Below are 11,881 nucleotides of genomic sequence, written 5' to 3' on the forward strand. Positions count from 1 at the left end.
AAATCAGTGGAAGACACATTTAGTTACACTAACCTCAATTTTACCAATTAATTCAATTTACTCCAAAAAATTATTTAAAGAGTTTAACTTATGCATTTTCACCAAACTCTAAATTCTCCCACCACCACGACCATTTTCGAACACTTTTCACCCACCTAAAGCCTCCCGGAGAAAAGGTAGCAGTTCTTTTCTAGGACAGAATAAATTTTAAGCGTTTCCCAAAATGGTGGTGGCAATGGTTGGTGGACTGGTGGTGGTGGTGGGTAGATGACAGTGGGATATTTCCAGTCGGATATTTTTATGAGAAGTTGACAGAATTGGGAGAAGACGAAGAAGAAAAGTGAGAATTGAGAATCCGTGTTCATTCACGCTTCACCGGACCCGAAAAGAAATGAACAATCCGATCCACGCCAACCAGATTCTTGCCACACACGACGAGAGAAAGTCTCGTCTATGTGTCCCATATATACAAAAACGCCTCCCCGCGTATGTGTGCGTCCTGCTCACACTTCTTGCCAAACCTAAAACCCAGTCGAGGAGAAATTTCCATTTGGGTTTGTCTTCCACTTTCACTACCCTTCCAGTAATATTACAATTTCTCTCAAAAACTGAGAAATACTCGGCTCCCGAGATGTAATCAATGGTTCAATCAAAGGTTGCACCAGTCTCAATCAACATTTAGGAATTTTACAAATGAATTTTTCTTTCTGCACTTCAAAAATCAATGTCGCTCATGGAATTAGAAATTCATACCTACGTCTTTTTTTCCTCTCTGGAACTAAATCCTCTTACGTTAACGATCCTCGATTTTTTTAATACGGGGTATAAAAAAGCTGTAATTGTCCCCTTACTGCCTGCTTCTTGCTGGATGGGTGACACGTCTATTACTGCGTGCGGAAGCGGGGAAAAATGGTCCAGCTATTGAGGCGAGAGTGAGAAAGATTGATGAATTTTTCATATTTCCATCATCACATCTTCTTCGCAAGCTTTTTTTCTTTTTGGAAGGAGGAGCAAGTGAATGACACAAAGATTCATTTCCACTTTTCAACACTTTCCTCCTCTTGACTTTGGAAGAATAAGATGGGGTGAAAGTGGGCTATATAAGAAAAAAAGTGTCACCAGACCATGAAACTGGAATGGGACGGAATTATATGAATATGTTTAAAACAAATTTTGGCAAAAAAAAACAAAATTGCAAAATTTTAAAGGTTAAATGCCAAATGTGAGAATTTTTGTGAATTGAGAGAATTAAAGTTTAGTAGATCTTTTTTTCGTAACGGGTTAATAAGAATTTGGAAGAATTTTTAAAAAAGTTGAAGACAAAAGGGTGAAATTTCGCCCATCACGTTCAAGGATATGAAAGATGAGTTGTTTAGTGAAGCAAGAAATGAGATCTGGGCGCTGTGAACCGCAACCAAGCAGCGTCCGTCTGTCCGTCCGCTATGCCGCTCCCTTTTTTCATCGTCTTTATTACTATACGTTCCTACATACTTCATAAAAAAAGTTGTCTCAATTTAAACCTGATCTTAAGCAAGGTTGATCTCCCCGTTTTTTCGGCACGTTTCAATCCTACCATATTTTTGGGTTTTTATAAAAAAGAGCATTTTCTGAGCTATAGAAAAAATCTAAATTATTTAGTTCCACGTGGAGTGGAATTTTTCTAGAAAATTGTAATTTTTCAGACAACGACTACTTGTAAATGCTCCAATGTTACATATTTATTTCAAGTTAGGCATGTAATAAAATCATGCATTTCATTTCATTAATTACCAAATTGTAATTTTTCAAACTTTTATTTAAACAACAACTCGAAAATATTTGGCATGTAATGAAATCTTGTATTTCGTTAATTACCACTCTTAAAAGGAGTAAATATGTGCATTTTCTTCCTTCTTTCTACAGCTTTCTCCCTTCACTCGATATTAATTTGTAAGCTTAAATTCTTCCTCTTCATGTAATTACTTTTGCCAAAGTGGAGCTTTATTTTGCACGTAAATAAGACTACTTATTTAAAATCTAGCCTTTTCCTTTTATTACTCGCATTGCATACAAGTACTTGACAAATAATAGGGAAATGATGCATACATACACAAGTTTTGTGTAAGTGGAGACTCCAAAAGTAAATTAATGACAAAAGGATACAAGAGTAAGTTTGAGTGTGTTTTGTTTTGTATCATTGAGACACTCGTCTCGTCCTCCTTCCTGAACAGGATTTCAGTAGCACCATCGTTCAGAATTAATTAGACGGCTTTGCTTTCTCCTCGCGTTATTAGGAGGGAAACAATGGGGAAGAAATCTGATACAATTATTATTGAGCAGGTTCGCTCTGTCTGGTTTTGCGATGAGGAGATCAGAGAGCAAAATACGCAGACAAAAAGTTGTATTGTTTTGTAAAATCTTGTAAAAGAGAAAATTTATGAAAGTGTAAAGTTTTTAGGAACTGTAAATTTGTTATTTTTTTACGCAAAATTCCCGATCTAAATTACATAATTAAATATTTAATATTTTCTAGGTAAATTTTGGCGACGTCAAAATCCCGAAAAATCTCAAAGTGCCGCAACGCAAAGTCCTTCCTGAATTTAAGCGTCTCGCCCATGGGGTTCGTTCCGGAAACATAACTATTCTCGACTCTAGAACGTTTTACATTCCGAACCTGTACTACGATGGAGGTGCGTATATTTACATATTTTAAAAAATTCTGTCATGTAATATTGATGGTTTTTTTGAAAATTGTTTTGAATTTTTTTTTTCTAAAATCACCAACTTTCAGCCGGACCAGATGCTTTCTTTTGGGTCGGGACTGGCACCGAGCCTCACACCGGGGGGAGAAAAATCCCCAATGAGAAAGGAAGGTTTGTAAATATATAGACACAAAAAACTGATCCGAATTTCCCATCATTTCTAAAAATCTACTTTTATTAAAATTGCAGCCTGGATGTTCTCTCGGGATATGAAGGTACGGTACTTATGTACATTTAAATATTTGCTCGAAGTGCAAATCTCACTGAGGGTATTCGTTATTTCTTCGTATCCGTAGTATCGTAAAATAGTTTACGAAGATAAAACAAGGGGTCAGGTTTCGTAAAAATCGTAAGCGTAGTAACGCGATTTTCGATGAGAAAATCTTACGACGCTTACAAAATCTCGTAAGCGTCGTAAGTTATTTTACGATACGAAGAATACTAAGGATACGAAGAAATAATGAATACCCTCACTATTTATTAAATGGTCACAAATTAAATTCTCATCCTCTGATCTACTATTTTCAGGGGAGGATATCGAGATTACGGTAAGAAACTGAACTATTAGAAAATAAAGGAAAACTTTCTTCTTTTATTGATTGTTGTAACAAATTTACTGAACTGGAGCGGTCCATGAAAAAGCAAGACAACGTGCTTCTGGCATAATAAAGTTGACCAATTCCGTCCTTATTTCCTCAATTGACCTAGTGTATGAATCCAGAAATGACACCTCCAAATAGTTCAAGTTCCATAGTCGCTAAAATTGTAAATATTAATATATTTAATAAATGCATGGGAATCTTACTGCTAAAATTTTAATTTATGCAAATTTCTCACCCCTTTCGCAATATTCACAATTTGTTTGATCCGGGGGAGAAACGATCGAAGTTCAGCCTCGGCAGCCTTTACTTCCGTCTGTCGAGAAATCACCACAGCGTCGTCATCATCCTGTTCCGACTGGAGAATGCGTAGGGCCCTTAATGAGATCGTCTTACGTTTGAATTCCTCCAGCCAGATCATGACATCTTCCAGCTCTTTTTCAATCAAACGTAGCTAAACAAACATAAATTTGAACCGGTTCAAAATCCATATTTTGCATAAAATTCTTTACTATTTGTGCAATTTTAACTTACTGGAATGCTGCGTCCATCCGTCTGCCATTGTTGGCGTTGCAACCTCTTCTGCTCCTCCACTCCACCTCTGTTAAATCCAGGAATGACCCCAGCACGACGCTTAGCCTCGACTCCCTTCCTTCTGAGAGCACTTTGGAATTCTGGGGGGTTTGGGGGAAGTGGACAATTCTCCCGCTTATGATTGTCCTCTCCGCAATTGTAACACATTTCGATGGACGCTGAATGATTAATATAAGGAAATTATTTATTGCACCGGTGCAAATTTTATATTTACTTACATCGAACTGTGTACTGAGGGTCGAGATTAATTAATTCTCGACCTTCTGGGCAGTTATACTTCGTATCTGAAAATAAAAAAAATTGTCACCATGTGATGTAAAATCTAAAAACATATGACAATAAAAACTTACGATTCATTTTGAAGCATTTGGGACACACTGGTGGATGATGAGGTACTAACATCTTGCACCGGTGCAATATTGAATAGAGCGTTTACTTTTATTTTGAAAGTTAATTGGAGACAGAAATAAATTATTTTAATTCTGGAAAATCAGTAAGGAGATAGAGAAGCTGAATGCATTTGAAATGTGCGGTCCCAAACTCAATGATATTTCGTCCCGTATGAAAAGTTGCACGTGCTCGCTCGCTGCTTGGCTGAGTGATACCAAGCAGGCTTCTTGGATTGGTCGGGGAGAATCGACCAAGCCATGAAGCCTGATGCCAAGCAAACAAGTTGAAACTTGATACGAAATGAGGGCATTTGTTGAGCATCAGCAAACGAAAATCGTTCAGCCATTCGGAGTTTGGCAACTGAAGGGATTAGTCGATTTGAAAAGTGCTCCCACAAAAATTTTAAAAAAATCAAGTTTTCCTTCTTGAAGCAGTGACGCTTTACGGATTACGATGCAGACGGACGATAGTTCATCGGTGCCTATCGACATGTAAGTAAACCTAGCCCCCTTCTCCTCTCCCTAAACATAATTAATTAAAACATGCAATCTTGACCGGTCAAGTTTCTTTGTACGTTCGTAACTTAAGGATTTAATTATTTTTGTTATTAATAGTGATCCTGATGATAGTGGGCTCGTGTCCGAAGATGTGGAATCGAGTGACGAATATGTAATGAGGGTCGATAGAAGAGGACGGAGATCGGGAGTAATTTACTCGGATTCGGAGGATGAGGAAGACGAAGACGATGACGACTTGGACCGGTCCAGCCCGGATACTCAATCTGGCTCATCCAGCGATATGACCGCGGACTTGGACCTTCCAGAAAATTTTCACCTCCGACGACATGGAAGGGTAAATTAGTTATTATTTCATTCTGTACTTTGTCCAATATGAATAAATGTAAATAACAATCATTTGAACGGGTTCAATAAATTTGTTTACATTTCAGCTTTCATGGAATCTCCGGGAATTGCAACGTCGTGAGGAGTTGATCGATTGGCTAAAGGAGGTGGAAAAGAATCCATTAGCAGGACGGGCAGCATTTGATCAACGACGGGAAGAGCTTGAGTTGGCAGCTAATTGGAGACAGCAAGATGGGGAACATATGGAGATTTATTTTGATATCCATATTCCACGTAAGGAAGTATAATTTTATCTACAGTTTGTGGATAAATTAATAGTTTTTGTTGAACCGGTTCAATGATTTAATTTTATAGGTTCGCGAGTAAAGGGTTTCTATGTCTTCAAATCTAATAGAAGAAGGAATGCCTTAGCGTCTTATTACGCTGCACAAATGAGATTAAGTGTATCGCAGGCCAGATCCGATGCAAGCGAATCTTATAGAAACCCGGAACACCCTCTTCATGACGTGCTTAAAGAAAGTGTACAAACATCAGACGAAGCTAGGCCCCCCATGGACATCATATACGTAGCATCTCTAATTCATCCGGATAACATGGGTGTTGATTTATGGGAAACTGTTAAATCAATTGAACCGGTTCAAAATGGAAATAAGTTTGAAAACTATATCGGAATATACAATGGAAACAAGGGTCGTTTTGCAATGAGAGCTTCGAACTTTAAGGCTGCCTGGGAAGCAGGCACAAAAATAATTTCTTAAAAACGATGTTTAGGGCTCATTTTTGGATAGAATGGAAAACGGATCGGTAATTCTGTGGAGAAACCCATTCCCCACAGAATTACCGATCCGTTTTCCATTCTGTCCAAAAATAAGCCCTAAACATCATTTTAAGAAATTCACTCTCCCAGGCACGGTTAATCGGACAGGGGGTAAGCGAGAAATCTACAACAAAACCGTTGGCAGTGACGACCCTGAATATTGCATTGAGAAAAACCTACTTCAAGCAACTTTGCGGGGCCTTTTAAGACGGCATTATTACCTAAAAGCCAGACTATAGTGAACGATTTGCATATAATTTTTAGCCCAAACCAGGGCTTATGTAATCGACCTGTCCGTCTGTCTGTCTTTCGATAACTCTCGAACGACTTAGCAGATTTTTACCAAATTTGATACATACATGTATCTGGGCAATCCAACGACCAAGATGTTCGAATTTCGAAGATGGGTTCTATCAGAAAAGATTTAGACCAGTGTGGGTTATATGAGTGGGGTATTATGCACCAAAATTTCAAAATTGTGATAGAAAGCTGAAATTTGGCATGTAGCGTGATACTGGCTTATAATGGTAGAATGTGAATTGAAATTGGAAAATTTTTCAACCGAGAGGGTGACCCATACCGATTTTCAGAAATTGCCGTAAGAAGCTAAATTCCGGCACGGTGATACTTGTTAGCATGAAATTTTATCGTAAATGGACGTTAAACAATTTAAACCTACAGGGAAGACTTGATATAGCCAAGTCAGGCCAAGTTGGGGATATTCTTATAATTAGTATCAATTAACAGCATATGTAGCAAATTTCCACTTGATACGATGATTTAATAAATCCGTGTGGGTCACCCAATAAGTCCTCCAGATGAAAATTGTTCCTATTTTAATTCATATTGTTCAATTAGGATCCATCACCAACATCTCTACCAATTTTCGGCTTGATTTAATGAATTTCAAAAATAGGTATGGGTCACCCCATAGGGTCACTCCAGATAAAAATTTGTCAAATTTCAATTCATATTCTTCAATTTGGACCAATAAGTAACTTCCATGCCAAATTTCACCTCTATATGACCATTTTGAAAAATAGGTATGGGTCACCCCATAGGGTCTGTCCAGATGAAAATGTGTCTAATTTCAATTCATACTCTTCCGTTAGTAGCCATTAGCCACCCCCAAACCAAATTTCAGCTCGATTGAATGAGTTTTAAAAATCGGTATGGGTCACCCCCTAGGATCCCTCCAGATGAAAATTTTTGAAATTTTACTTTCAATTCTTTCATTAGAAACCATTATCAACCTCTGTACCAAATTTCAGCTTTCTACGACAATTTTGAAATTTTGGTGCACAATACCCCACGCACTCCAATGACCCCCACCGGTCAACCACTTGACCGATCATGCCCATCTCCGAACTCAACCTTACTTTTTGCCCGAAGAAGAAGTATGCAAAATTTCAAGTCGATAGCTTGTGTTTAAAGAGAGTTATCGTGCGCACAGACGGACGGACAGACAGACATCTTGGCAAATCTATAAGGCCATCTTAAAAGGCCCAAAAACTTATTTTATGCAACTCCACAAATACAAAAGAAATTGGAGAAGGATTCTTGTTGGTAAATATTACTTATTAGTTACACTGCTCTCAACGTTAGACCGGTCTAAATAAATATTAATTCTTTAAATCCAGGCATACGGATTGAAATTCAACCAAATCCATGGAGTCGAGCGCTACATCATAACGGAAGCTTCAACCCCACCTGTCGACCTCATCAAGAAAGCGCATAAATATGCCGTCGATGGAGTCCCGATGTTTGAATTCGTTGAAGATGAAGATCTGGACCGGTCCAGCCCACCCCTCTGGGCTACCCTGGACCAAGTGACTACGCTCCCTTACACGATCTGTAAGAAAGATCTGATAATTCGATATGATCCGAACTTCCCTGATGACAAGCGTCACTACAAATCGTTCAAAAATTTTGATCGATTGGTTAAAGCATTTGGATATCCCCCTGAAGAGTATTTTGTGACCGTTGATGGTTCTCGATATCACCTCCGATATTAATTTTATACAATGATACGACAATCTCAAGTGTACGAAATGAATTTTTTTAAATTTGATCTAGTTATACATATAACATTTTATAATATTGTACGATGAATTGTTTCTGCGTAATATAGCGATATACGTGTAATTGGAAAATGGCTTTTTTGACTTTATTTCTTGTCATACGTAATACATATGTATCGTCATATCGGGATCCAGTTTAGTAAATCGTATTGAGCACTTTGAGACTTTGAGATTTTACAGGGTATTGATACAAGTTGGTGTTAATTTGTTAGAAATTAATGGTATTATTTGGATTATTTTGTATTATCATTCCAGTTGCCCGAGGAGTTGACAGTGTATGACATTGATTGGCTCTCGATGTGGTGCATTTCGTAAGTTTCATAATATTGCCCATTCTCAAATATTTGCACAGAGACAAGTCATGCTCCAATAATTAGGTGGCAAATAAATAGTAATAAATATATCAGGTTTACATGTACTGTAACATGCATACACTAATAAAATGCTGGGACCCGACCTTTCCAATATTTGTGCCGGCAGCTATTTAAATTAATTTCACTACAAAATTTCATGATGCATGTCTCGTATTCATACATATTTGCATAACGAGTTCATTAAACCCACTTTATCAACAATACGTAATAATATCCAATAAATGTATGTACACATTTTTTTCAGCTACAAACACAATTTCGGGCATGTCCTCATCCCCAAGCAGGGTTTAGACGTTCCTCCGTCCCTGGACAAGTTTAAGCGAGCGGTGAAGGTAATGCTGATCAATTACTTGAACACCTAATTAATACTTAATTAGAGTAACAATTACGCAAAATATTTCATCATTGCTATTTATTAAAAATAATAACTTGTAATTAATTTTCTCACTTACACGCTGCTCTGTTTTCTTCATCTACTAATGACTCCATAATAACAGTCAAGTAGCCGGAGCACCCCGTACCCCATTCCATATCATATTTATACCAATACCCGAAATAATCACCATCATCATCACCACAATAATAATAACTTTAATAAAAAGAGCTCTAGCACGGTGGCCACGGTGAGTGAGTCGTGGCGCTTTAACTGCTTGGATCATGGGGTCGAAAATTTCCAGAAAAAAAGTAATAAGTTTTTTTTGATGTCCAAATTTTTCCAGCCTAAAGCACAACGCCCGAAAGACTCGTACTCCAATTGTCGCGACCTACTCAACAAGGATGTCCAACTGCAGTGGGAGGTGGACGGCGAGTACGTCAAGTTCAAGCTGTCTGGGCGGATATCGGAAAAACAGTGGGTGGCTTTGGGTAAGTGAGAATGACGATGGCAGGATATGCAAATTAATATGCAAATTAAGGGGAGGAGGATGCATTAAAAAGCTAGAGCATTTTATTTCTTGACAAATGTAAAGGCTTCAGTCCGATGAAGGGGAGGACGCAGATGGTGGGGGCGGATGCGGTTGTCGTCTATCATACGCCAAATCAGAGGGAAAAGTTCCATGCGGATGATTACTACATGTCAGCAAAGTCACAGGTGAGGACATGTTTGGCAGTGAAAATTGCATACTAAAAATTTAGAGAGTGTACAATTATCGATGTGTTCATTTCGTAGTGCGATGGCAAAGATGGAGTTTGTCCGGATAAAAGAATCGGTGGGAAGAATGATGTCCAAGTATTGGGTGGCGCAAGAAGGAACGGCGTTACCACCGTACAGTTCAGAAAGCCGATGAAACCAATGGACAAGGTGCGTCGTTTATGTATTTGCATATATTTCTTGAACAAAAACATATCTAATCATGTTGATTTCTGCTCTATGTAAAGAACTGGGACATGGCACTGGACGGCGAAGAGATTAATATTTTCGTAGCGATCGGCAACTTGAATGGGAGGAATGAGGCGAATTATCATTTTGGACAGAGGACAGGTTCTGAAGGTATCCATCAACTTTTTGTCTTACGTAATGTTTCATGGGTCTAAATAGTTGCATATATGTAATTATTGATGAATGCACAAAAAAATCATTGTTTTTGGAAACCAAAATGCTTTTGAAATATATTTCCCTTTTAAAATGCTGCTCACAAACAAAAATCTCATCACAACCACGAACATCATGTGGTTAACTATCATAACGAGAAACGAACCTCGCCAGAAGGTAAGGTCGGAAAATGATGTACAAAATTTGTGAAATTTTCAAAATGTAGCGGACAATTTGTATTACTTTATTTTTTATTTTGAGCCTTTTTTATGGTGAAGATTTTTTAATCAAAATCTGGTTTATCATGCAACCCTTTATTTTTCAGAGGATATCCGAATCGCTCCCAAAGGAACGAATGACCACTCTTGCATCAAACTGATTGACGAATCTCCGGCCGAAAACGGTCCAAGTCTTCGCCCCTGGCCATCCAACATTATCGAGGGTGTGACCAACTTTACGGCAAGGATTGGCCCCACTGGGGGCAAACGGGGCTACACCGTCATCACAGGTGGGTGTCACTAACCAACAACTTTGGACTAATTTAAACTGAACTTTACAATTTCACGCTGCAATTAAAGAGGGAATCATAGATGGTGAATGGGATTTGTTACCTGGCACAGGTTTCTTTCTATGCTTTCTCTACTTTCTCTTTTTTGTGAAATTATGATGTTTTTTATTTTTGAGAAATTTTGATGTACACTTTCTTCATAAAATATTCACAATTATTTTAGGAAATCCATCCTGGGGTATCGCTTGGTTCATAAATGATCAACTGATTCCAGAAATTTATGTCGAGCGTGGTCAAACTTATCACTTTTGGGTGGAAGGAGGTGTGTACCGTAAACTTAAAATTTCGCCCTAAAAAACCTGCACTTGAAACTAAACAAATTAAATATTTTCAGGGGATGATAGTGGAAATCCAGCCAAATACCACCCATTCTACATTACAAACAGCTCCGAGGGGGGTTACGGTCAGAAGAGTGAGTATGAACAAAGCCAGCAAAAGGTGTACGCCGGTGTGGACTATGACATCGCTGGGTATCCATTTCCAACGGCAGGTAAGAATCGGGTCGTTTCAATTTTGAATTGACCAAAACAAAAATACTAGGATTTTAACAACAATTAAATCAGTTTACGCAACTAATTGATATTTTATTCACATTGAATTTAAATTAACTGATAAATATATTCCACACCTGATTTATTCTAATAAGCAAAAAAATCCATTATATTTAATAGTGGAACATTAAGCTTACAAAAGGAACGGGTAAAAAATATGACATGCAGCAAGGAATGATTTTAACCATGTTTGAATAATAATTTCGACTAATTTTGATTTGAATTTGATATTTCATTATATATGTTAAGAATTTACTCCCAATCTTGTCGAATTTTTCGATATAAATGTATGTATTTACATGTCAAACTTTCACTTTAGCTGGACGATACTGTGAATGGGAGCACAAAACGGTGGACAAATCCGCGACATCAGAAACATTCCAGGACTTTATGAAAACGCTAAACTTGGTTTGTGAGGGTGAGTGTTAATTATAAAATTTCCAAAAAAAATTATGAAACTTTTGTGTTCCATAATAATTCCAAATTATTTTTTATCTTCATGAAATAGACGGACGTCCATCCCAACTTTCCTGGACGGTGTCAATGGACGCGCCTGATCTCTTGTACTATCAGGTAAGTCAGTCAATAATCAATTGATAAGAACTTATCTTATAATAAATATACAACAACTGAAACAATCGATACTTTCACTTGCAGTGCTACACCCACAATAATCTCGGATGGAAAATTCACGTAGTCAACTCAGGGGAACGGTAATTAAATTTAATAAAGATTTTAGAGAAGGAGGTTTTTACAATTATTCAAAAATTTA

At 37.6% G+C, this 11,881-nt stretch overlaps 3 protein-coding genes across 9 annotated transcripts in view; 2 read left to right on the top strand and 1 right to left on the bottom strand.

Moving 5' to 3' along the window:
- LOC110842899 (protein Skeletor, isoforms B/C) overlaps positions 1–11,881 on the top strand; it is a 37,855-nt gene that overhangs the window by 24,185 nt on the left and 1,789 nt on the right. The window contains exons 7-25 of one of the 5 annotated variants that reach the window (XM_035847280.1): positions 2,513–2,669; positions 2,771–2,852; positions 2,931–2,956; positions 3,270–3,289; positions 8,341–8,396; positions 8,704–8,791; positions 8,957–9,082; positions 9,179–9,323; positions 9,428–9,549; positions 9,628–9,759; positions 9,837–9,948; positions 10,090–10,167; positions 10,316–10,498; positions 10,569–10,610; positions 10,722–10,820; positions 10,893–11,048; positions 11,429–11,527; positions 11,618–11,682; positions 11,767–11,822. In XM_035847280.1, the coding sequence (XP_035703173.1) occupies positions 2,513–2,669; positions 2,771–2,852; positions 2,931–2,956; positions 3,270–3,289; positions 8,341–8,396; positions 8,704–8,791; positions 8,957–9,082; positions 9,179–9,323; positions 9,428–9,549; positions 9,628–9,759; positions 9,837–9,948; positions 10,090–10,167; positions 10,316–10,498; positions 10,569–10,610; positions 10,722–10,820; positions 10,893–11,048; positions 11,429–11,527; positions 11,618–11,682; positions 11,767–11,822 (1,844 nt within the window). Of the gene's footprint in view, positions 1–2,512; positions 2,670–2,770; positions 2,853–2,930; positions 2,957–3,269; positions 3,290–8,340; positions 8,397–8,703; positions 8,792–8,956; positions 9,083–9,178; positions 9,324–9,427; positions 9,550–9,627; positions 9,760–9,836; positions 9,949–10,089; positions 10,168–10,315; positions 10,499–10,568; positions 10,611–10,721; positions 10,821–10,892; positions 11,049–11,229; positions 11,258–11,428; positions 11,528–11,617; positions 11,683–11,766; positions 11,823–11,881 lie in introns of those variants that run through there. The other 4 variants (XM_035847283.1, XM_035847281.1, XM_022088760.2 and 1 more) reach the window with 4 other exon arrangements.
- LOC110842900 lies at positions 2,889–4,727 on the bottom strand. 3 transcript variants are annotated; one of them, XM_022088765.2, is made up of 6 exons: positions 4,285–4,727; positions 4,153–4,218; positions 3,875–4,092; positions 3,579–3,794; positions 3,216–3,498; positions 2,889–3,004 (listed from the first exon to the last, which is right to left on the bottom strand). In XM_022088765.2, the coding sequence occupies exons 1-5, from the start codon at positions 4,334–4,336 to the stop codon at positions 3,355–3,357; spliced, it is 696 nt and encodes a 231-aa protein (XP_021944457.1). In that variant the 5' UTR covers positions 4,337–4,727; the 3' UTR covers positions 2,889–3,004; positions 3,216–3,354. The 3 variants fall into 3 exon arrangements, with proteins under 3 accessions (XP_021944457.1, XP_021944455.1, XP_021944459.1); XM_022088763.2 differs by having other exon boundaries at positions 3,210–3,498; XM_022088767.2 differs by having other exon boundaries at positions 2,896–3,023.
- On the top strand, positions 4,776–8,157 carry LOC118434262. The gene is made up of 6 exons (XM_035847284.1): positions 4,776–5,176; positions 5,274–5,460; positions 5,542–5,925; positions 6,095–6,115; positions 7,548–7,570; positions 7,645–8,157. The coding sequence occupies exons 1-6, from the start codon at positions 4,997–4,999 to the stop codon at positions 8,017–8,019; spliced, it is 1,170 nt and encodes a 389-aa protein (XP_035703177.1). The 5' UTR covers positions 4,776–4,996; the 3' UTR covers positions 8,020–8,157.

Source organism: Folsomia candida, unplaced genomic scaffold, assembly GCF_002217175.1.
Source record: "Folsomia candida strain VU population unplaced genomic scaffold, ASM221717v1 Fcan01_Sc002, whole genome shotgun sequence".
NCBI lineage: Eukaryota > Metazoa > Arthropoda > Collembola > Entomobryomorpha > Isotomidae > Folsomia > Folsomia candida.

What these genes read in the sequence shown, in the direction of transcription:
- LOC118434262 (XM_035847284.1), top strand. Translation starts at nt 4,997, where the DNA reads ATGAGGGTCGATAGAAGAGGACGGAGATCGGGAGTAATTTACTCGGAT. An exon ending in ACCTCCGACGACATGGAAGG is followed by an intron (nt 5,177 to 5,273) that starts GTAAATTAGTTA and finishes TTTACATTTCAG; the next exon opens with CTTTCATGGAATCTCCGGGA. An exon ending in CACGGTTAATCGGACAGGGG is followed by an intron (nt 6,116 to 7,547) that starts GTAAGCGAGAAA and finishes CAAATACAAAAG; the next exon opens with AAATTGGAGAAGGATTCTTG.
- LOC110842900 (XM_022088765.2), bottom strand. Translation starts at nt 4,336, where the DNA reads ATGTTAGTACCTCATCATCCACCAGTGTGTCCCAAATGCTTCAAAATG. An exon ending in CCCTCAGTACACAGTTCGAT is followed by an intron (nt 4,093 to 4,152) that starts GTAAGTAAATAT and finishes TTAATCATTCAG; the next exon opens with CGTCCATCGAAATGTGTTAC. An exon ending in TTGTGAATATTGCGAAAGGG is followed by an intron (nt 3,499 to 3,578) that starts GTGAGAAATTTG and finishes TTACAATTTTAG; the next exon opens with CGACTATGGAACTTGAACTA.